Consider the following 25,698-nt stretch of genomic DNA (forward strand, 5'->3'; position numbering starts at 1 on the left):
TACAATGTTTTTCAGACCCTACTATCTGCAGAGGGAAGCAAGAAGAGCCCTTTCTTACTAGGCTATCAAGTAGAGGTTGGCTTTGTGAAAGTTTTCTTTTCCAGTCGAGGCAGATGAATGAGAGTGAAAAATATGAGGGTGATGAGAAGAGGTTTGTCTCCCCATCCCTGATACCCTCTAGAAATCTGCAAGGTGGACACTTGTGTTCAAATGTGGTTCATTAACAAATAAACTTGTATTCTAAGAACATTGCTGTAACTCATTTCTACTTTTCTTTACAAGTTAAGCTGTGGAAATACCCTGGGGCTATCCTGTTTCATGACTTCTCTGAATCCACAGGGAACTTCTCCACTTAGAAATCCAATTTTTGAGGCCAGTTGTGGTTGCTCATGCCTGTAATCCCAGTACTTTGGGAGACTGAGGCAAGCAGATCACAAGGTCAGGAGTTCGAGACCAGCCTGACCAACATGGTGAAACCCTGTATCTACTAAAAATGCAAAAATTAGCCAGGCGTGGTGGTGTGTGCCTATAATCCCAACTACTCAGGAGGCTGAGGCAAGAGAATTGCTTGAACCTGGGAGGCGGAGGTTGCAGCAAGCTGAGATAGTACCACTGCACTCCAGGCTGGGCAACAGAGCAAGACTCCATCTAAAAAAAATAAATAAATAAAAAATCAAATTTTTGGCCAGCCACAGTGGCTCATGCCTGCTATTACAGCTCTTTGGAAGGTTGAGGTGGGAGGATTGCTTGAGGCCAGGAGTTCAAGACCAGCCTGGGCAACATATCAGGACCTCATCTTTACTGAAAAATACAAAAAGTAGCCAGGCATGGTGGTATGTGTCTGTACTCTCAGCTACTCTGGAGGCTGAAACAGGAAGATCACTTGAGAGGTTGAGTCTGCAGTGAGCCAAGATGGTGCCACTGAACTCCAGTCTTGGCAACAGAGCGAGGCCTTGTCTCAAAAACCAAACCAAAACAGAAAAAACAAAGAAAGGAAACCGAATTTTTGTGGTGACCTCTGGTAGAAGAAAACTTAATAAGCTTTTATCCCACCCTCAACATATTCCTTAAAAGACACAGTTTATTCTTTCTGGTAGTTCTATTTGTTATAATGCTGTGTAACTAATTTATAGCTGAAGACCATGTTTACAAATTTTGTGTATCAGCATACACATCTCTTATTTCTAAAATAAATTAAAAGTCAAACGTTACTTTGAGGGCATCTTAAATTTTTGAGGGTATTAATTTGACTTTTGGTAACTGAGGCTAATCTCTATTAGAATGCTTCTCAAGAAATCATTAATCTACTTTATCTGATTTTTCTTTTAATATAAAGGGAAAACGGTCTGGTGATATAAAAAGATCTCCTGAAAGCAATGTATGAAGGGGAGGGAAGTATGGTAAAGTGCTGAAGAAGTCAGTGTCTGGGTTCTTACAGGACAAAATTCAAATCTCATCTCTGCCACTTACTAGTTATGTAACCTTGGGCAAGTTCCTCAACCTTGGTAATTTTCTATTGTTTATTCTGTTCGATGGAAATACGAATAGCACCTCCCTTAGAGTCCACTGTGAGATTAACGAAGTCATGCATTTAAATCACTTACCATACTGCCTAGCACATTTTAAGAACACAATGAATTACAGTGATAGCAGTGTCAATATCAACATTCTTGGGTTCCTTGGTTAAAAGTCTGATATGGGCACTATCTCTAAATCGCTTCTGTGTTCTCCTTGTAGCATACAAAGAAAAATACACTTCCAGAAGATCTTTCTCACATACATATCTGAAGAGTCATCGTATTTAATACCCCCCTTCGTTGTACACACCAAACGGCATATTCTTTGGGTGATAACAGCTTGCTATGTGGGATTTGGGTCTCTTTTTGCCTTAGATGTTGGTCTGATACTAGCCCCACCCCCCAACAGCCGGGCTCCTGGCGGAGGTAGTGGGTGGAGCTAGCGAGACATCTAGTACGGGGCTCACAGGTAACAGAACTCTGATCAGATCCGCCCTGGCTCCCACACAGATATAAGGTTGCCTGCCTGCCTGCACAGAAATGACGAAGGACAAAAACAGCCCAGGGTAGGTGGGATCTATCAGCCTCCATCTGTTGTTACTTCCTGTGTTATGAAGAAAACGTTTCCTCGTTCCATTATAAAATAGCTCTCTGATTTCTGTGCAAGTGAGAAATCAAATCTTTGTGTTTATGGGACCAAACAGATGGATTTCTGTTGCCATTTTGTTCCTGGCGAAGTGGGACCGTGAACAAGGCAGACTGCCAAAGACATAGGTACTAGAGAAAGGGAAAACCCTTCTGATATGTTTGCTGTGCAGTATTCATTGCATACTATCCCTTTCAAAGTCATAGTTCTTCGTTTTTAAATGCGGTTTTTCCTAATTTCAACTTGGCACCACCTATCATTTATGAACACAGTTTTATTGTTTGGTGTAAGCGGTTTTAAATGGCATAGGGAGATAATCATAATTTGTATTCTCAATTAAAATATATTAAGCACTTATATATTTCAGTATGTTGTATTCAGCTTAAATATATTTAAAATAATCTAAAATTACTTGAAAAAAACAGAATCATGAAAAATGTTGTCTGTATTATTCTGTGAATAATAGTTTCAACCACTTAATATTTTAAACTAATAATAGCATAGGTCTAGCAACAAAAAATAATTATTGGAAATTCTTATTTTCAGTTGTTACCGGCATAGACCTCATTACAGGAATAGACCTCATTGGCCTTGGTAGATGACCAGGTGCTCTTTTAGAAAATCAGTTAAAACAAAAGTGCAGAAATCTCCCGCCCCCAGAAGCAAACTACCTTTACTCATGAATTCTCATTATTCCTGACTGTAAGAATGCATTTTCTTTTTCGTTATTTCTGTCAGATATAGATAACATCATTGATGTTAACATCATTTAAATTTCAAGATTATATTATGCTCTTATATAATTAAAGCTATTTTGTTCTCTGGTATAAAGTTTATAGGTGGGCAGGTGAGAAAAACACAATTTTTGAAAGTTGAGTACTTAACCAGATTACTTAATTAGCACCCTCTTCTGCCTGGCTTGACATTTATAGTTGATCATGAATTTGCATCTCGGAAGCCAGAAAACAACAATTATCTGGAAACTTAATTTAAAAAATAAAAATTTTGCCTGACTTATATTTTAGGGGTTGAAATTGCCTTGTTAAGAATTAACCTTCCTCAGCTGATGTTACCCCGCTGATGACTTTTGACTCTTCGTTTAATTATAAGAAAATAACTTGCAGTTCTTCTTGCCTCCCTTCCATCAATATTTAAACAAGGAAAAGCATCCATAGCTCTGAGCCAAATGCAGCTAGCTACATAGAATATGGTTTAGTCACAGAACCAACAGAGTTACCAGAAACCTTAGCAAGTTATTCCTTTAGAAGTAGTCCCAGATACAACACCACTTCTACTCAAAGCCAAAGTTATTGTTGAATGTAGGCTACACACTGTTCTGTACGCTTTGCCTGTATTAACGGCATCATCACAACCACTCCTGCAAAGTTTGTATTGTTATATTTCCCATCGTAACTGATAGCATACTGAGGTAAGAAAAGAGTAAGCAAATTATCCCGCTCCACGCAGCTAGTAAATGGTGATGGTAGAGTCCACAGAAGCTTGGTAATAGATTTCTTAAAAATCAAAACAAATCCAATCCCAAATTACTTGTTTAAAATTCCTTTTACATTTCCTTCATTAGATATTCAAATTACAAAATGTGTGCATATTGATACAAACAAAAGAAAAATCTTAATGATCCCACATGAAGAGGATTTCTTTTACTTTTCTGTCTTTTAATTTTTTTTTGCTGTCCCTTGGAGTCAGTAGGGGCCACATCCCCTTTCTAATCCTACTCTCCGGGCATGGAGAGCACTTTCACATTTTTCTTCATGCCTGCCACATGTATGCTGTCTCACAGGCATGCATACTTTTAAACAAAAATAACAATATAAACATTACTCTGAAATTTGATATTTCATCAAGTCGTATATCATAGTGCTTACTCCAGGCCAGTAGAGTCATAGCTGAGCTTGCAATGGTGCATAATATTTCATGTGATGAATGAACCATAATTTATTCATGCAATGATGGATGTTCAGATAAGAGAATGATCAATTCCTTGAGTGTTTTAAATAGACACCTGACAGAAAGAGTGAAATGAGCTAGGTGCTTTTACCAAAGCTAAAGTCTGATTATGAAGACGTTCCTCATAACCCTGCAATTTCTTAGTTATTAAATGATCAAAATTATGCCTGGCTACCTCCCAAGTACACATTTCTTAAATTATTCTGTATCACCTGAAAGAATGTGGTGAATCTTTTCATGTTTGTCCGTGTAGTATTTTCAGTTTAGATTCTTTGTAGCAAAGTGGAAGGAATTGGGTACATTTAATATTAAATTTTTGTTGTTGGAAAGGGAAAAAAAAACACTAACTTATTGCAGTTCTAAATTATGGTTTGAAAAGGAAAAGCAAAAGCAATCAAAATATGAAGCAGGAAAAGAGAGGCAGCTCTGAAATCAACACATTGCCTAGGACATTCTCCCTAAGAGTCTGCTCTTCTTGGCTGATGCAGCAGCAGTGCACTGTACACAACAAACTGCCAGTCCCAAACTCCTTGTAGTGCCAGCTAGCATTCCAAGTAAAACAGAGCAGACCTTTTAAAGCCACCTAAGTATCTCTTGAGCATAGGAGTATGATTCCTTAAATGCTCTTATATTTTCATTTTACAGAGCTCTGAAAGAGGGTGTTTTTTTTTTAAGTTTTTGTTTTAAGGCAAAGCAAAACTTTGGCACTGATTGATAATTTGCCTGTGTACCTCAGAAAAGTAATTCCTTTCTTAAGAACAAACAGCTTATCTAGTCATTTCCCTAACTTTTCTTGCTTCTAGAACTGAAGCAAATTTGCTAATTTGGTAGTATTCTGTCAAGCAGCAAACTGTGATATTCAGTGAAGTTCTCACTGCAAATTGGGAACCGAGAAAGGATATAACACATTCTTTGCACTCCTATAGAACCTATCAAGGCTAGAGATGTTGAGCCTGACTCTCTTAACAGCTCCAGTGTCTGAAACAAATATTCTAATGTCTAAATGAAATTGTGCTCATTCCCTCAGGGTTTAGTGTAAAACAATATGCTCTTGAGGTGAGGACAAGAAAGCTGTCACCTGAGCACGTGAGTTTTCATGTTGATACTCTGAACATTTCATTCTAGACTACCTGGAATCAAGGGCCACATCTGAGTGTGTGATATTTGCAAACAGTTTGGCTTATTATCATTGCAATTGGAAATCTTACAAGCATATATACTGTCTTTAATATATATTTTATTTATACAGATGAATTATGCCCATTTAGAAACAAAAAAGTTATCTGTAGAATACATTATAGTTTTCATTCTTATACATGGATCAGAATAGGGTTAAGAATGTGTTCTTTTAGCTTTGCCATTTTAAGCAATTTTGTATACACATAATCATTCACTTGGAAGCCAGTTCAGTTTCAATTTATATAATGATTGTTTTTAATTTAGAATAACAGGAAATTTTCTTTTTTTTCTTTCAAATGTTAGTTTTGATGATGTTGAAGTATGCTGGTTGAAAACTTTATGATTTTGAAATAGCACAGAGACAGAGGCATTACGTTGCTTGATATAGTATAAGATTTTGATTGTTTTCTAGAAACATCGTCTCTGTTGAGATTAGCAATAAAAGTTTTAAGTATTGTGCATATATTTCCAATTTGGTTCAACATACATTTCTTTAGCTTTTATTTTTTGCATGTCCCTTGACTTTTTTTAAAATAAAAATATTCAAAAATGAATAAAACATGATTCCTGCTCTCCAGAATTTTACAGGTTAGTGGGTGAGACTGAGAGTTACATGCTTAAAAACAAATATGATGTAACAGCAGGAAGGCTGCTACTGCTCAAACAGTAGGAAGTTAAAAACATGAGAACGTGAGATGATTTGGGGAAAGGGAGCATATTTGACTAAATGTCCACTGTGTGCTCAGTTTGGGGTCCCAGAGGCTAGCTGACATATTGTATGCAGGACACATGGAACATAGTCTAGCTCCTAACTCCATCTGCATTTGGTTTCTGTCTGGTAAGCTCATGTGTAATTACAGACTCAGGACAAAGAAGTGGTTAATTCTTCAATGGTAAATTAAATATGATACAAGATGGAAACTGAACTCCACAAATATCCAAAAGAGAAGCATGATATTAGCTGAATTTTTTATTCCATTGCATTTTATCCATGTATGAACTTAAAGACAGCACTATCTTTTAATTTAGCCTATAAAAATTTCAGCAAACCAAAATGTTTGTTAAAATAACCATTAACCACATATATATCCAAATATTCATTATATGTATAAAATTTCTTTAAAATATCATGCTCAGAAATAGAGTTTTAATTAACAGGAAAATTGTTTCATATCTTGTTATCTTTACCAAAAAATAAAAATCACCACCAACAACATTCTGTATCTATGGATACCTTTTCTTTCTGTTACATCAAAGTGCATCATGGAATTATTCTGAAAATAGGGCCACCCACTCTACTTGATATTGGAATTTTAAAGAAACAAAAGTTTAACTTGGTCACCAATTTACTGCTGCTAGAATTGTACTTTATGAGAACATTTCAAATTAATTGCATCCTTAAACTAGGGTCACATTTGAAATCTTGTCCTTTGCTTTTTGTTGTTTATTTTGAAACTTGTTGAAAATTCTTCCAGGATTGTTTCTATGTGGAATCCAATTTAGAGTACATTTTAAGGGCCTTTTTAAAAAACGTAAAATGAAACGTAGGCAATCCTTTAGTGGATCTGTCCTGTATTAGGACTAAATTGAAACCTTTTAATAGATGTAAGGCCTTTTGGATTATCTGCCCCGAACCTCTCCCACTGTTGATAGGCATATTGTACTAAGCCATAGCCATATATTGAAAATTGCCCCAAATGTGCTCTGCTCTATCTCACCTCTTTGTTTTTGCACAAGATTACCTCTGCCCAGGATGCCCTTTCTTGCATTGTATAAGAATGTACAATGACTTCCTTGTACTACTTCCTCAAGTGCCTGGTCAGATGTGACTGCCCCTTGGAGATCTTTTCCATCTCCAGTGGTGCTGTGTACTTTGAGCTCACCCAGTTGGTTTTACTGCACATAGTCACATTGGTGTCATCACATCACCCATGGATCTCTTTCTCTCCCTCACCTGGGAAGACTATTTTCTTTGTATTTCCTGGGCTTAGCATGGTGCCTTGCCCTAAGTGTTGGGCTAATCAAAGGTAAAGTATATGGATCACTTTGAAAATGAAAAATATGTTTGATGATAGAATAGCTCTCAAATGCTTTAGTATATTTCCATCAATGTGAAGGCAGTTGAAATTGTCTGCTGGATTTCTTTGATCATGAACTATGAGCAGTAGGAATCATGTTGATTAAATTCTCTTTTTTCTTTCTCTGCCTGTGACCATGCCTTAATTCAGGCCCTCATTATATCTCACACAAACTATTTCAAGACTTTTCTAACTATTCCTCCTACCACCAGTTCCTTTTCCTGCCTTCTCTCCTATATGCCACTGCTAGAGCTAACTTCCCTCAAAATGTGTCTGATCACATCACTCCTGTTCTTAAACTCTCATGGTGGCATCCAATTATAATACATCCAATTATAATACATAGTCCAGGCTTTTCCGCCATAATTCAGGACCTGAGCCTGTAAACACTGTAAGATGTGAGACATTGTCATGTTTTGCCCACTGTTATCGCCTCAGCATCTAGCATAGTACTTGGCATAGCCTAGGTGCACAATACACATGGGCTGAGTAGCCCATTTCATCAAATCGAAGATGGTGGTGATCAGAAAACACACCATTATTTTACGTACTGCTAAGAAAAAAAAAAATCTGCCAATTAAACTAAGCCACAAAGCATTCTTATTCTTTGAATTTTTATTTTATTCTTATTGAAAAAACATTTTTATACTTCAGGAAAAAAGATTTTGTTATATGTCACTCTAATGCATAAATAAAAGGGAAACATAAGAAAAAATACATTGGTTAAGGTAATTATTACAACTTTACATTTTAAGTTTGACCTTTATGAATTTCTTTCTACCTGCAAATCATTGAGATTTGTGTTTTTCCACACAGTATTCTCCATTTCAACAGGAGTATTAGAGTTGAAGCATTTCTTAAAAGAGTGATTTTAGGCAAGCGGGTTGCCTGAGCTCAGGAGTTTGAGACCAGCCTGGGCAACACGGTGAAACCCTGTCTCTACTAAAATACAAAAAATTAGCCAGGCGTGCTGGTGTGCACCTGTAGTCCCAGCTACTCGGGAGGTTGAGGCAGGAGAATTGCTTGAAGCTGCGAAGGGGAAGTTGCAGTGAGCCAAGATAGCGCCACTGCACTCCAGCCTGGGAGACAGAGCGAGACTCTGTCTGAAAAAAAAAAAAGAAAAATTATATATGTGTATATATATATATATGTATATATGTGTATATATATACACACACATATATATACACATATATGTATATATGTGTACATATGTATATATGTATATATACATATATAGACATATATAATTTAAAAAGTAATTTTATTTCAAGTTGCTGACACCTACTTTGCAAGTTTTGATGTCCATGTATAGGTAGTGACAACATCAAAACTGCTACCCACCCAACAGCATCTTCATTTCAAAGGTGTTAAAATGTTAAAAAATAATAATAACTAAAGTCTGTCTCAGAACTGACGATATTAATTATCTTATTCATGGAATCAATGTATGGTATTTTTAGTCTGTCCCCAACATACTCTTCCAGTTTCCTCTTCCCACTACTCAATCCCTCACACTTTTACTCCAGACTATGAGATTTTGTGAACTGGGGCAGATACTTTTTTGACTCTGTGATGTTGCATTCATTCCAATGTAATTGCCATCTTCAAGCCTTTCTTACTTCCCCAGATGGACGGGGTCTCTTCTGCCTTGCCACCCTCTGAGCATTTTGTGTATACTTATTTGAATACTTCTCACAATTTTTAGTATGCATGTTGAAAGATAAGAACTAACACTATAGTACTTTTGTCTGTACCCTTGCTGCTTGCACACAGCTATTATTTGATAAAACTTGATTAAATATAGTTTGATATATTTCCTTCCTTTTATTTGCTTATGGAGTGATTTAGAGTTCCAGAGTTGTCCAGGGAGGACTTCTGTTACTATTGCTTTTATATGACTTGGTGCCCTTGGTCAAGCATCATTTAACAAAGGATTTGTTATTTTGAGTTAGTCAGAATATTTAAATTTTGTGTTGGCCAAGGCCCATGTTTTACAAAATAAACAAATAAAAAGCTCACTAACCCAATATTTTTGTGCATTTCATCAGGATTGAACAATCTATTTGATAAATGACAATTTACATCTTCACAATTTTTACACTAAAATCATCCCAGAGACTGGAACCTAAATAAGACAACTAAAAGCAATTACAGAACTTTCAGGAGCAAGTGTCAAGTCTCAGTTGAAATACTGTCTATTGATAAAAACATTAGCCAAGGTCAAATGCATGTCCTTTAAAATTGTCTTCTCATTTCATTACTGAGTGTTAAAATTAAGAGTCTGTGTCTGAATTCCTGATGTTAGTCATGAGTCATTCTATTTATAGATGTTAATGTAATTCTCAAAGAGATGCCAACAAAGGAACAGGTGATGACCCTGTAGAGCAGTGTTACTGAAAATATTGTCTGGTCCGATCAGTCACCTGGGATACTGGGCAGAAATGCAGCTACCTGGGGTCAGACTCATACCTTTGGACTCTTTTGACTCCCAGGATTCTGAGTAATTCTTAAAGAAAAGGAAGTTTGAAAGCTTGTATTTTTAGATTATGATCCATTGAATCTGATACCACGAAAGATATATTTAGTGTTTTCCCAATAGACCTAGATTAATATCCAAATTCCAGTAGAGCTCTTGCTTCTGGACCATACAATTCAATGCTGTTTAGTCACGTAATTCAAAAACTTTAAAAAATATTTTCTATAACATTTTTATAACTAGTTTTTCACTATTAAATTCTGTAAACTTAATGACATTTCACTTCAATCTATACAGGAAGTTAATAACTTTTCCTTTGAATAGATAGAAGAAAGAAATAAAAAGAGATCATTTTGTATTGTATGCTTTCCAGCAGAAATGATCTATGATATAGAATTAAATAAAAAACTTTTTAAAACAATTCAGAGTCACTGCAAGCACTCAGAGAGATGTGAGTCATCATAGGTCAACCAGAGGATGAAGATATAGCTGGGAATAGAATGAAGATATTGTCTTTCTGTCCCTTACCCACTTGCCTGCTTCCTCCAACAATTCAAATTCATTCATTGAGTCATATGACTGTCTCATAGTGTTGTTGTTTCCTGAATAGCTTTTTATTAAGGATTTTCTGGGCTTCTAGTATATTCAGCAGAAGCAGAATTAACATTATTTATCTTAAAAAAGCATTGGATTATTTATGAAATAAAAAAACTTGAAAAAATGATCAAATAATGGATTTTGATACATCTAGCACCACTGTCTTGTTTTATTTTTATTGATAAAATAAGTATGTTGGAAATTATTTAATGCCATCAATGTAATTTGAAGAAGAAACAAATGGAATCTATCTTGATGAGCAGCTGTTGTGGGCTTTTTTTCTCCATACCATGATTTCACCTACATGTTTTCTTTGCAGCTTGCGTAACCTATAGAATATCCATCCATGATAACGTAACAATACATTGGCAGCTATTTGATTACCTTTTGAGCCTTGTTAATCCCTCTGCTCAGCTGTTCTTTGAACTGGTCATGAAATTAAACATTAAGTCCCATGTCAAACAAAGGAATGATAGATGAATGGAGACTCAGGAATCCAGGAGACCAAATAAAGAAACATGTGTGTGCATGTGTTTGTGTGTGTTGTATGTGTGTGTGTTCTTCCTGTAAATTCCAGTTGCATTTATTATATGCGTTGTACATAATAACACTTCATCAAATTGACCTTTAATTAAGTGGCTAAGCCATCTGAGTGGCATTATTGTTTAGACAGTTCTCATCAAAATTTTTAGTAGTTCTCCATTTCTTAAGCTAGAATTTATTAGTTGAATGCCTACTTATCTATTAAAGACATTTGATAAATACCTCCAATGTGCCAGTCAGTGTGCCAATCACTATGCTAGGTACTGGGATTCACTGGTGTGCAAAATAATTACTTTGGATTAGGTCACCTTTTATTAAAAGATTAAGGCTGTTGTCCCAGAAGTGGGTTAGTTAGTTGTCTTGGGATAGTTTTCTGATAAAAAGATGATTTTGGTCCCTTTCCCTGCCCTCTCTAATGTTTTCTTTACATTCTACCTTCTGTTATGGGATGATGCAGCAGGAAGGCCCTCACAAGATGCTGGCACCTTGATGTTGGACTTTCTAGTCTCCAGAACTTTGAGAAATAAATGTATTTCCTCTTTAAATTACCCAGACTGTGTTATTCTCTTATAGCAACAAAAGCCAGACTAAGACAGAAAATTGGTACCAAGAGGTGGGGCTGTGCCATCGTAACTACCTGAAAATGTGGAGGCAGCTTTGGAACTGTGTAGCAAATAGAGGCTGGAAGAATTCGGAGGAGCAGGCTAGAAAAGGCTAGATAACTGTAAATGGAGCATTAAAGACAATTTTGATGAAGGCATAGAAGACAGGAGCTGTAGGGAAACCCAAAATCTTCTTAGGGATTATTTAAGTGGTTGGTCTCAGAATGTTGGTAGAAATATAGACAGTAAATGCCGTTCTGATGAGCTCTCAATTAGAAATGTAGAACAAGGTATTGGGAATTGAAGGAAAGGCCATCCTTCTTACAAAATGGCAAAGAAGTTGGCTGAATTGTGTCCATGCCTGAGGACTATATGGAAGACAGAATTGAAGAGCAATAAACTAGGATATCTGGTGGAAGAAAATTTTTAAGTAAAATTTTGACAGAGCTGTGTAGCTGCTTTTAACTAGTTATAGTAAAATTCGAGTGGAGAGAAATGATTTAAAGACTGAGTTTATAGCTAAAAAATAAGAAGAACAGAAAAATTTGGAAAACTCTCAGCCTGGCCACATAAAAAATAAAAAGCATGTTCAGGAGAGAATTCTAAGGGTCTGACCAAGCAACTGATCACTAAAGAGATTAATATGGATAGAAGGAAGCCAAGTTCTATTTATCAAGATAATGAGTGAATGACCCCAAAGGCATTTCAAAGATTTTCGAGGCAAGCTAGGAACTTGAGGGCCAGATTTCCAGAGAGGTTCCCTTAAAAGCTCGATATTTGCTGCCCAGGTCTGCCATGGGACTCTGCTCCCTGCATTCTGGTGCAGTGCTCCTTGGCTGCCCCAACTGTGGCTCAGTTGGGCCTAGATGTGGCTCAACCTGCTGCTCTGGAAGGTACAAGCTGTAAACCCTGGTGGGTGTCCACATGGTGCTAATTCTACAGACATGCAGATTACAAGAGCTGTGGAAGTTTGGCTTCCTCCACCAAGATTTCAAGGACTGTTGTGGATAGCCTAGGGGCCCAGGAAGAGATTTCTCACAGGAGTAGAGTTATTGCAGAGATCCCCCATTAAAGCAATACCTAGTGGAGCCATGAAAGTGGGGCCACTTCCAAGATCTCAGAACTGTAGAACTACCAGCTTGCAGCATCAGCCTGGGAGAACTGGAGGCATGAGACTCTAACCCAGGAGAGCTGCTGGGTGGACTGAGCCCAGCAGTCCCACAGGGGTGGGACTGCCTGAGGCCTTGGGAGCCCAATGCCTGCCTCAGTATGCCCAGGTTAATTCTGGAACTATCAGGCAATGTTGTTTTCCCTATTAGGTTTTGGACTTACTTGGGACCAGTTAGCCCTTTCTTCTTGCTTAGTCCTCCCTTTTAAAATGAGAATGTATACCCTATACCTGTCCTGTCATTGTTTTTTGGAAGCAGGTAATTTGCTGACTTCACAGGCTCATTGGTAGAGAGAAATTTATCTCAGGATGAATTATGCCTTGAGTCTCAGCCATATCTGATTTAGATGAGACTCTGGACTTTGGACTTTTGAGTTGATGTTGGAATGAGTTAAGACTTTTGGGACTGCTGGGATGGAATGAATGTATTTTGCACTGTTAGAAGGACATAAATTTGGGGAGCCTGGGGTAGAATTCCGTGGTTTGAACATAGCCCCCAAAGTTCATGTGTTGGAAACTTAATCCCCAATGCAAGTGTTGGGAGATAGGGCCTAGTAAGACGTGGTTACATCACCTCTTATTAAAGAATTAATGCTGTTATTGGGGAGTGGGCTAGTTATTGCATTATTGGGTGCCTGATGAAAGGGTGAGTTTGGCCCCCTTCCCTGCCCTCTCTTATGTTGTCTTCTCCTTCTGCTTTCTGCCATGGTATGACACAGCAAGAAGGCCCTCGTAAGATGCTGGCACTGTGATTATTAGACTTCCCAGCCTCCAGAACTGTGAGGAATAAATTTATTTTTTTATTAAATATCCAGTCTGTATTTTTCCATTATAGCAATACAAAGCAGACTAAAACAAGCACATTACCTATAAACAAAGCTAGCATACTCTTATCTGAAAGAAAATAGTTACTTCCTTCTAACTATCTAGCTTCTAACACAGGTTAGGAAAAATCTTCTTTATTCCTGTCCCCATCTACAATAAGCTAACCATTATCTGTTCTACACAGGAGCTCTTCATTAGAAGGAAGGCAGTCCCAAATCTTAAAAAGCCCAGGACACAGCATATCTGTTGTTCCTTTTGCTTAATATGTCTGTCATGATATAGCCTCATTTATAAATTTCTGGTGCTTCCTATTGCATCAGCTGCCACACTGTGTACTTATTCACTAATTTCATAAAAGACACTCCTTATACTAAAGGCTGTCAGAAAGATGATACATGGTTAACTCTCATTTTTCATTAGGTATCACAAGCCAGCACATGCTACAATCAAGGGGAGATGGAGCATCCATACATTTCTCTTGCTCTGGGTGTAGAGTGGACTGTTGAATGTCAACTCCTCACAGTCACTTATTCATTAATTCATTTACTTGTTTTAAAATAAAATGTTTTTTGAGTGCCTGCTTTGTGGAAGCACTGTGCTAGGTACAAGAGATGCAATAGTTGACAAGGCAGAGATGGTCCTAGCCTTAGGAATTTCAGTTTGTCACTTGCTACTCATGTTAAATTTACTTTTAACACCATTGCTCTCAATCACTGACTTCTAAGTTGACAGCTACCCAAGAATAGATCACCGAGAATCTCTTTACACCTAGAAATATCTGTAAAGACTTTGATTACACCATCGGAATCTGCCCTATCCTTTAAAAGCTGCCATTGTCAGTTTCCATGCACAGGATTAAGTGCCTTCATCTTTTTATGTATGAGAAACATGACTCACAATACCTTATATTCTGCTTCCAATTATCTAAGGACTGCACAGAAGACAATGAGGTGGATTCTAATGAGACACAAAGACCTGTGTTCTTCTTCCTACTATTCCATTGCTTGGTACTTGGAAAGTATTTGCACCAAGTAAAGTGATGCCTTGGTTTCAGAAGCAGCTCTAATGGTGGCTAGGGGCTTAAAAGTCTCTAAAAGTGGCTGTGCCTCATGCCTGGGCAAAACCAGGTTCACTGCTGGTGAAACAATTTGTAGAATATTGTCATTTTATAAAAGTAAGTCAATAAGCATTCATCTGATGGTATGTTTCAAAAATTCTGGGCATGTTCTCCTTAACATGTCTCTCATTAAGGAAAAGACTTTCTGTAAGGCAAAATTGTTCCCTGTACTGAGAATGTACTAGCCATGTACACTGGTCTAAGACAGATGACTGATGGATGAGCCAACCATAGACTAATATGAAAAGGATGTTTTACAGCTATTTATATACATATGTAATTACATATAATTGGATGATATATTTCTATATTATAAGTTATATATAAAGTGCAAGTAAGTTAATGGGCACGTGTATATTAAATTAAAATCTGTTAGTTATATATTTTATATTTATATATATTTAAGACATGAAGAGCTGAACAAGCAGATGTTTAGCCTGAAGGAAAGAACACTAGGGGGACATAATAGCAAAGCATGTGTATTTGTGTATCTGTTTATTCAAGAGCAGTTACATTTGTCCTGTATGGCCTCAAAAGCAAATTAGGGCTAGTGGTTTGAGATTATGGGAATGGATTTTAGCTACTATGAAGAAAAATTTTCTCAAATTCAGATCTGGCTAGAGTAAGAGTAGTCTCCCCTGGGAAATGGTGAGTTCTCTTTCCTTAGATGTACTTAAATATAAAAGAATTCTAGAGAGGAATTCGCCAGGCTCAGTGGCTCATGCCTATAATCCCAGCACTTTAGGAGGCTGAGGTAGGTGGATCAGTTGAGGTCAGGAGTTCGAGACCAGCCTGGCCAACATGGTGAAACCGCATCTCTACAAAAATACAAAACTTAGCCGGCCATAGTGGTGTGTACCTGTAATCCCAGCTACTCAGGAGGCAGGAGAATCACTTGAACCCAGGAGGTGAAGGTTGCAGTGAGCAGAGATCATGCCACTGCATTCCAGCCTAGGCAATAGAGTGAGACTGTCTCAAAAATAAAAATAAATAAATAAAGGAATTTTGGAGAGGAATCAAGCATTGGGAATGCAGTTTAAATACATGGCCTTTAAAACTATTTTAAGCCTGGAAATACAGGATTCCTGTTGATTCTCAGTTTCTTTATTTGTAAATTGACAATAATATTACCTGTCTTGTCACCTGTAGATTGTTGTGCAGATCGGAACAGATAATACGCGCAGTGTCACAAAAATATAAGGAATGAGTGTTTGTATTGCACCAAAGGAAATTACTCATTAATGAGTGTGAATCAGATGTGACTAATACCACAGGTTATTCATTATCATCTATAAGAAACATTCAAATTAAAACACCTAAAGATACAACATGAACTTGCATTTTTGAAACTATGTTTAGAGAAAAGGACACTGACTCACTTTAAAGGGACTTGGATTACTAATGGATTTATTTCCATTTTGTATTTAATTTTAGTCATTTGTATTAATGTCTTCTTTTTCTAATATGTTTAAGATGATGGGTGACCTTACAGACTGGTTTTTGTTGGTTTATTGGTTTGTTGGTCTGTTTTGTATGTCTTACATTAAAGAAGTTATGGAAAAGGATAATAATCTGTCCCAGAAAATCCTACCTCTGCAAATAATTTAGCAGAATTAAAAACATTTAGAGAACTTAAGTTAGATTTCCCAGATTTATGTATTCACATTCCTATAATAGTTTTTATTAAACTTTAAAAGTTACAAGGTTTACCTGATTGTTATGCTTCAGGCAGCGCACAGATGTATAAATGAGATAATATGTTGTTCCTCTTAATTGCTCTTTCTGCATTGAATATGTTAGTTTGTTTTTTCACCTCTGTTTAAATCATTACCCATTCATATACTCATCAATTCCTGGGTGAACTTTGGGAAAACACTTTGCTTCTTTGAATGAATAGTAAATGCAACACAAGACCTTGGATAAGCTATTTAAAAGTCAAATAAGAGCCTCTGAAGAATGAATCAGTCAGCAGAAACATTATCATGGTGAAGACATTTCCTACTTTTCTCAGCATCATCATTTATTTTGTTTTCCTAAAACTAATTAATATATTCAAAAGTCAACAAAATTTTACCTATTGATAATGTGCAATAAACAGAAACATTTGCCAGAAAGCACTGCATCAGGAGTTAGAAGACCTGGTTCTGATAGTTGCTAATTTTGTGACCTTGGGAGATGCATTCACTTCCCTGAACCACATTTTTTCTCCTGTGTTCAAGAGAACAAATAATGATCAACCCACCATATCTTGAGGAAGGATCAGTGGGGACAGTATAGATAAGTACACTTAAATTATTTCTGTAGTTCAGTAGTAGTAAGTGAAACCACCTACATTCTTTCCAATAATAACAATACCTAACATTTTTATAATTCTTTATCTATTACACCTAATTGTTTATTATTTCCATTTTATAGGTGAGAGATCTGAGGTTCAGAGGGTTTAAAATGATCTATCAATATCAACCAGCAAATGGTTGACCCATAAGTCACCTCACTCTTTTGAGTGAATACCTGTTTCCCTAAGCCCATATTTTATACACTTTGGAGAAACAGAACAGCAAGCCAAGGAGAACACAGAAAAAATTGTTGGGAGAGAGGCTGGTTGTCAGCCTTAATAAAGCTCGATGCTCTCCTTACTTAAATGACTCTTTCATGTGACCTTCAACTATAATAGTATTCTAAGTGGAGTTAAGAAGAGATTTAATGGGGGGGGGGTTTATTGAATCCATTTTCAATGTAATGCATAAACATTTAGTTTTTCTCTGTTAAGTCAGGTATCAATTGAAGGCAGTATTTCTCAACATGTTAATAATTGTGCACGCCTCTCAAATAAGAAGAGTTCTTAGACATGTTTTTCATAATCTCCCCTTAATAAAATGTTAATAACTCAAATATACTTCATGTCTATTTATGTTCTTTGGCCCTTTGGAGTTCCTGAATCATTATGCTAAGATTTTTTTCACCCCAGGACCTAATTTTGTATGATGAGAATACATGATGGAAGGCTGAGCAATGTATCTCTGCTTAGAGAAGTGGCATAGATGTTGGGAGCACAGCGAGGCTGTATCAGTCTGTCTTGATTCAAATCCTAGTTTAGCCACTTACCTGCTGTGCAACCTTGCTCAATTACATATCTGATCTTTGTCTAAACAAGCCTATCCATGAAGTAAGGATTCTAAGAGTAGCAGCCTCATATTGTTACTCATATAAAGTGCTTAGGACAACACTGGCATTTAGGAAAAGCTCAATAATTGCTTTTTGGCTATATTATAGAATCCTGATTTAGAAATAGGAAAACCTGAGCTCTAAGCCTGACTTATCTGTGTAGTACAGAGTCAATTATTGCTCAGAGCCTCAGTTTCTTCATAGATACATAATTGATTTCACTCAAAACTACAGATCCTTCCAATTGCAGAATACAGTTATAGGGCCTCATCTATTTATCTCTACAGTTAAGTGAACTTACCTATTTTTTTCTGTTACTTATTTATTAATTTTCTTTTAGCCTATGAATTTCTTAAAATCTCTGATTATATTCTCATAGTTTTGTCTTATTGTAGCCTACTGACCTGAACCCAGAATCTTCATAGAAATATACTGTATTCCACAAATATTTCCTTTGGAATAATAATAGCAGTTATGCTTTAAAAACATTTTCAAGCCCAATATTGCACTAATCCTCAAAACATCTTGTGATGGAGATATTTTTATTCTTATTTTATGATGAGAAAACTGATACCATAGTTAATGGAGTGAAGTCAAGCTATGAGGAAGGAAATCCAAGTTGTCTATTCCTAGACTGAAAATATTAATTAATTAGATATGTGCATCTGTGAGAAGAGGCTTATTGCCCCCGTGACAATTTTTTGGCATTAAAAAATGCAAAAATTGAAACAAAGACATAAAGAAGAAACTATTCATTTCCTGCCTTCTATTATGGTATTTTTTTTCTCTTCTTCCTTAAGTGCAGGAGCTTTCGACGTGACAAATGTCAGCCTATCACAGCTATCCTTAGGAGATATCCCCAGGTTGCTTGGCACTAGTGCAGTAGAAGTAGCAGTGAGACAGACTCTTAGCAGTCAATCCATCTGCCTTTTCTGTTATTGACTTCATAGTTGTTGAGTGGCAAATCTTACTTATCCTGTAGCTGGAAGAAATATTTTTAAAAAACGTTCATTTATTTGATGAGTATTTATTGAGCACAAAGCATATCTCAGGCTTCATTACACAATAACCATGGACTGTCATCTCTTATCTGTTCCTTGTTCTGTATCACTGAGGATGGGCCTCTTCTCTGCTGTCACTACATTTATACTCATTCATTCATTCAATGAGCATTTATTGAGTAGTTACTATATGCTAGGTACTAGGGATAAAGTAGTAAGGAAAACAGTTTGATCAAAGTTCCTGCCCTCATTCCAGGAGGAAAGGGGAGATAAGCAAGATACCTTAATATATAGAGTATGTTAAATAATTTTCAGTATTAAGGAGAAAAATAAAAAACGGAAGGGGGATGTAAAATGTTGGGTGGGGTGACATTTTAAATGATTGGCCATGGAAAGCCTCAATGTGAAGGTGATTTGGGATCGATACTGGAAGGAAGTGAGGGAGTTAGCTGTGGATGTCTGGGAGATGAACATTCCCAGTGGAAGGAACGTAGGTACAAAGGCCTGAAGTGGGGGCATGCCTGATGTGCTTGAAGAACAATGAAGAGGACAATGTGTTTGAAGTGGTGTTATCAAGGTGGCAGGAGGGGTGGAGGAGTAATAGGAGTTGAGGTCAGAGAGGCAATAAGAGGTCAAACCATGTACAGCCTTGTAGTTCATTGCAGAGACTTTCGCTTTAACACTGATTGAGATGGGAAGCCACTAGAGTTACTGAACAGAAGAGTGATATGATCAGATTTACATGTTAACATGATCATTTTAGATGCTGTTTTAAGAGTAGACTAAGGCAAAGCAGAGAGACCAGGTAAGAGATGCTGTTGACTTGGGCTACAGTAATGGTAATGGGAGGATGAGAAGTAGTCAAATTATTGATAAATTTTGAAAGTATACGCTGCAAAATTTGATGAGGGACCAGATGTGGAGTGTAAGAAAAAGAGAAAGAACAGGAATGATACCAGGGTTTTTGTTTTCAGTAACTAGAAGACTAGAGCTGGCATTAGCAATATGAGAAACATCATGACCTGTCAACATCCTTTCTCTTATATTACTAGATTTAGAGTGGATAACTTCACCAACTTGAACATAATGGCAGGATACTATTATAATACTTTATCCAAGGGAGAATTCTGAGATTGGTTTCTATTCTTCAGTATTCCATGAACTAGCCATGGGATGTATGATTCAACCACTTACTGTAAGTCTCAAATTTATTCATTTGCAAATGAGACTGACTCAGACATTATCTTCTCTAAGAAGCCTTCTCTAATATCACTGTCCAAAGAGTATTCATCAATGTCTCTACTGACCTACTTCTATACCTTGTATAAACTTCTAATAGTCCACATATTTTGTGCTTGATATATCTGTTTTCCTTACTATACCATTTGGTCCTCAATTGAGTCTTATAAGTTTTTGCATCCTGTGTACAGCAACACGTTAGACACTTAAAATCTTAATTTACATGATTTCTGAATTTAATAAAAAGATGAACATTTGTCATTGTTTCATGAAATTCAGTGTTCATAGTATAATCTTAGAAAATATTATAGAAGTAGAAAGGAAAAATTAATATTATTGTTTTGAAATATGGATTATACCACCCAGAGTCACTTTTTTTTTTTGTGGGGAGAGTGTGGCAGACAAGAGGGACTTCTTTTTCAATGCCAATTCTTTTATCCCTAATAGTTTACATTAAACTAGTGTAGTTTGATCATGCTCGTGATTATTCTTCAGAAGTTAAACCTTTAACTTAGAAATTACATGGTTATCTTTTGATTTTTTGCTCTCAATTCAAGAGTTTACATCTTATAAACTTAATTTATAAGAATGTAATGTATTTCCAATTCAGTTTACATTTGTTGACTTCCCTCCTAGAGGAAATACATTTTTATAATAAGTATAAATGTAGAAATAGAATGATGATGAAAGGCTCAAGGCCTGCCACGAAGAAGATCTACAGTTTGCATCATACAATTTAGTTATACTGGAAAACACATACCACAGTGTTGCATCATGGAAGAGCCTCAACAGATGTCATTTTTCTGTATACAGACAATATCCTCATAATGGATATTGAATACATGTAAATATATGCAAAATACAACCCTGATTAAGCATATTAAAATATACTATTGATGGCTAATAGATATTTTTATTTGATATTGTACAGCTGATAAATGATGATACTTATTGATTACTTACAACATACCTGATATAGTACTTGGTATTTCATATTTGCATCTTTATTCCACAACACTATAAACTAAGGAGTATCCTTTCCAATTTTTAGTTAAAGAAAGTTGCTCCTAGTGATAATTTCAAGTTTTTAGCCCAAGTCTGTTCCCAAAGCCTGACATTTTTTTCACTTCCAAACTACCTTCTAGAGCATTTCATCCACTGTTGAGAGATGAGATGACCAAGACGTCTAAGGTCAGGTCACCAGCTGAAATCCACTTTTCACTTGCTTCCTTCATTCTGTCTAGTTTAGCAAACAACAAACAATTATTATCATGTTCATGAAGAGTGGGCTTGTTTGTACTAATATTTTCAGGGCTAGTCTTGGTGATGTAAGCTGTATTCTTTGACTATATTGACTGAAGTTGAATACTTGCTAACAAATATAGTAGTGGGATTCATCGGGTCTCAAAGTTGCTTTTACCCTATTTGCAAGTTAGCCTGTCACTGCTTCATGGATGACCACAAAGAGCTTTATTACTGGTGGCTTGATAGGCAGGATGACCCTCAGCCTAAGTCCTTGCTTCTGGTCTCCATATCTCACGGGGATGATCCTGATGGAAGCTATACTTACAAAAGAATATTGAGCTTTAGAAATCCACTCATTTTATTGTAAGCAGTAAGTAAATATGCTCTTTGTCTGGAAGGGTGACATTATCTCATTAATCAAGATTGTTCATGGCAAATACACTCTGAGAAGTGGCCAGGGAAAGAAAAGCTAAGGCCTTACTTACATGCTTTGCACTCCTAATGAGATGTGTAGGAGCACAAGACATCCATGGAGGATATCTCTTCCCACTGGATTCTTTTATTTCTGAGCTTCAAGAATCTAATCTTTCTTAGAGACAATGTTGACAAATTAGTAAAACCATAATTTCAAGTATCCAAATAGTACAGCTACCAATGGCAAATAGTAACATTTTGCTAATTATTTCTTTGTGTTTAGATATTAATCCCAAATGGCCTGAGTGATTAAAATTTAAATTAGGTTAAAGTATGAGGGAAAAGTATGTTTAGAGCGAGAAAGAGAGTGACAGAGATGGAGATGGATGGATAAATTTTTGATCCATTAGTCTGTGGTGGTAATGATTGTGGGAATGAGACAGGAAGATAAGTAGCATTGTGTATTTATTCATTCTTTATCTATTTAATGACAAATATTTGTCCAACACCAGCCCCCATTCTAGGTCTTGGAGAGAACAGCCATGGACAAGACCAACAAGGTCTTCACCCTCAAGGAGCTTACATTTTAATGAGTATAGTAAGGAAACAGACATGCAAACAGTAAATAAGATCAGAAAGTCACAAGTGCTGTGAAGAAAACTAAACAATTTTTACTTTAGTTATCATGTTCCCAGAAGACTTCTCTGAGGCGCTAACATCTGAGCAAATATGTGATTATTAGAAGATAGCTATACATATACTACACCCACACACACACACACAAAACAACAACACTTCAGGATGAGTAAGTATTCTAGGCCAAAGGAATACATAGTCAAAGACTGTAAAGCAGAAGTAAGCTGGGTATGTTTGAAGGAGAACAAGTATGTCAACGTGGTGGAAAGAGGGTGAACAAGGGCAAGATTAAGAGGCCGTGGAGAAAAAGCAGTAGTCAAGGGGATGGTCAGGTAGTATCTTTGGGGAAGTCATGGTAAGGAATTTTGTTTGTCACTGAAAGTTTTAAATTATGGTGTGATATATTTGGATATATGGTTAATATGGGCTACACTGGCTCCTTGTGGCTTGGATTGTGGAACGGATTGTAGTTGGACAAGGAAGAACACAGAGAGTCTAATAATGTTTGCAGAGCTTGAGCCGAGAGAGTACATTTTAGGGATTATTTCATCATGAGAGACAAAAATATATTGAAGTTAGTTGAAACAACAAAGAATTTATCGTAAGGAGGATAGCTCATGAAAATCAAGGGCAGAAAGGTAGTCAGTCACCATAAGAAACTGACTGCATATTCCTTTTGCCTAGAATACTTACTCATCCTGAAGTGTTGTTGTGGTCATTGTTTGTTTGTTTGTTGTTGTTGTTGTGTGTGTGTGTAGTATATGTATAGCTATCTTCTAATAATTACATATTCACTCAAATGTTAACACCTCAGAGAAGTCTTCTGTGAACATGATAACCAAAGTCAACAGAAAGCTATCAGGAACCAAGGGATTCATTTGTATTCATACTGTCTTTCTCTTCCTCCTTCCCTCCCTCCCTTCTTGCCTATAGACTTGCTCTGCTTTGGTAATCTATGGCCAACCAGAAGTTCTTCAGCTCCACTTTACGTAATTTCCCAGTCTGAATGCATGAGAATGGTTATATATCTTCCCTGAATCTATGTTGACATTTCACTGAAGAAACTCTTCACTTGATTTGTCCTGGGCCATGTGTCTACTTCTGATCCAATTGGCCAGAAATGAGCTGAGCTAGAATACTTAAATTGGGATGGCAGGAGCTGTGAGAGCACAGTTATACATACAAGAGCATGTACAGTATTGGCTTATAGCTCAATTAATTTCTGCTGCAGCTATAGAAATATAAAGGAACAAATGTATTGGCTGTTAGTAGACTTGAATGCTTGGCTAGGGTTAACAGAAAGTAACAGGTTTTGAGTAAGCAGTACAATTTAGTCAAGTAAATGGGCAGCTTGTGATTAACAGTGTCAGTATCATGAGTTGTGTAAATTAGGGATCCTCAAGGTCTCCTTTGGTGTTCCCACCTGTAGAAAGGTTAAAACAAAAGTGATATTCAGAAACAGGCAACAGATATATCTTACGGTATGTTGGTAAAGCCTGAAATAGGCATCTGGAGTGACAAGGGTAAAATCAGGTTGCAGTAATAAAGAAGTTGGTCAGACAGGTCTGTAGACCTCATTGAAGAAGGTGAGTTTAAGCAAAGACGCAAATGAAGTGAAACAAAGGCGTGAATGAAAGACACAAATGAATCTGCGAAACAGGTATCTGTGGGGGAAGCATTTTAGGCAGGGCAAGTAGGTAGAACAAAACCCCTTAGGTAGGAATATACTTGATCAGTTTGAGGAGCAGCAAAGAAGCCAGAGTGGCTACAGTGCAATGAGTTAGTGAAAGAATAGTAAGAAAGAAAGTCAGTGAGGTAATGGAGTTGGAGGACGTATCTCGTGATTGGCCTGTAGGCTCCCTGGACTTTGGTTATTTTTCAGAGCAAAGGATAGCCATTGCAGGACTTTGAGCAGAAGACATCATCTGTAAATACTAAATTTTCTCATGTAAAACTATTAAAAGTACGTACATCCTATGAAGTTTGTATATTAAAAACCAGAAGATGCACTACCAGAAAAATATAGTGGAAACCATTCTTCCAGTTATTTCTGTAGTTTGAATGTAGAGCTAAGTTTTGGTGGCAGATTGGAGGTGAGTGTGAATAAAAGAAGGAAATCAAGAATAAGTCCAAATATTTTGGCCTGAGCAACTGAAAAAATGGACTTGCCATCAACCAAGATGGGAAAGACTGTGAGGTAGAACAGTTGGAGGGAAATAAAAGTTTAGTTTGGACATGTGAACCTTGTGATGTCTATTAGGTGTCCAAATGGAGATGCCAATAGGTTTTTGAGACTTTTGGAGAGATCTGGTCTGGAGATAGAAGTTTGGAAATTGTTTGCATATAAATGGTATTTAAAGCCATGGCTTCGCTGAGGCAGTAAGTGTAGATAGAAAAAAGGGCAAAGATTGCCCTGGGGCATCCAACATTAATAGGTCAGGGAGAAGAGGTGGATCTAGCAAAAGAGACTGAGAAGAAGTGATCAGTGAGGTATATGAAAAGACATATGAGTGTGACATCTTAGACATTAAGTGAAGGAAGGGTATGAAGGAAGAGGGACTGATAAACTGTGCCATCTGCTAAGGTAAGGACTGATAACTGACCATTAGGTTTAGCAATGGTCATTGCTGACCATCGGAGGTCATTGCTGACCTTGATGTGAGCAGTTTTGGTGGTATGGTAAAGTGAAAACTTGACCAGGGTGGATTTAAAAGAGAATGAAAGAGAATTAGAGACAATAAATGTGAGTCCACGCTTTTGAGGTGTTTTTTGGCAAAGGAGGCACAGAAATGGGACTGTAGCTGGCTGGGGAAGTGGGATCAAAAGAAAGTATTTACGAGAGTAAAAACAGCATGTTTATATGCTGATATTAACAGTTTAGTAGAAAGGGAAGGGTGGATTATAGAGGAGAAAGGGGAAATTATTAGAGCAATGGGCTCGAATAGATGATAAGAAATATTATCTAGTACATAAGTAGATGATTAATTTTAATATTAATAATTAGCAATAATTTATTTGAGAAAGTGTTTCTCTATTAATTGCTTAGAGAGTTTTTCATCACTCTGCTCAAAAATCTTTTGTAGCAGCCCATTGCCTACTCATTCCAGCCTAGGAACCTCAGCCCAGCAGGCAAGATGGTTGTACTCTGACCTCAGTGTACCTTACTGGCTTCATTTCCTTCAGTTCTCCCTCCTGTGCCTAAGTTAAAGAACTTTTGCATTAATCTTTGTTTCTTTGTGTATTGCATGCGATAGACTAGGTTATTCAGTAACCATAGAC

The 25,698-nt window shown here is 36.8% G+C and overlaps 1 protein-coding gene across 4 annotated transcripts in view; it reads left to right on the forward strand.

The window, feature by feature from the left end:
- OXR1 (oxidation resistance 1) overlaps positions 1–25,698 on the forward strand; it is a 490,658-nt gene that overhangs the window by 176,739 nt on the left and 288,221 nt on the right. The window contains exon 1 of one of the 4 annotated variants that reach the window (XM_054560902.1): positions 1,960–2,083. In XM_054560902.1, coding sequence (XP_054416877.1) covers positions 2,058–2,083 — 26 coding nt within the window. In that variant the 5' untranslated portion in view covers positions 1,960–2,057. 4 annotated transcript variants of the gene reach the window in all.

This window comes from Pongo abelii, chromosome 7 (assembly GCF_028885655.2).
Source record: "Pongo abelii isolate AG06213 chromosome 7, NHGRI_mPonAbe1-v2.0_pri, whole genome shotgun sequence".
NCBI classification, from domain to species: domain Eukaryota; kingdom Metazoa; phylum Chordata; class Mammalia; order Primates; family Hominidae; genus Pongo; species Pongo abelii.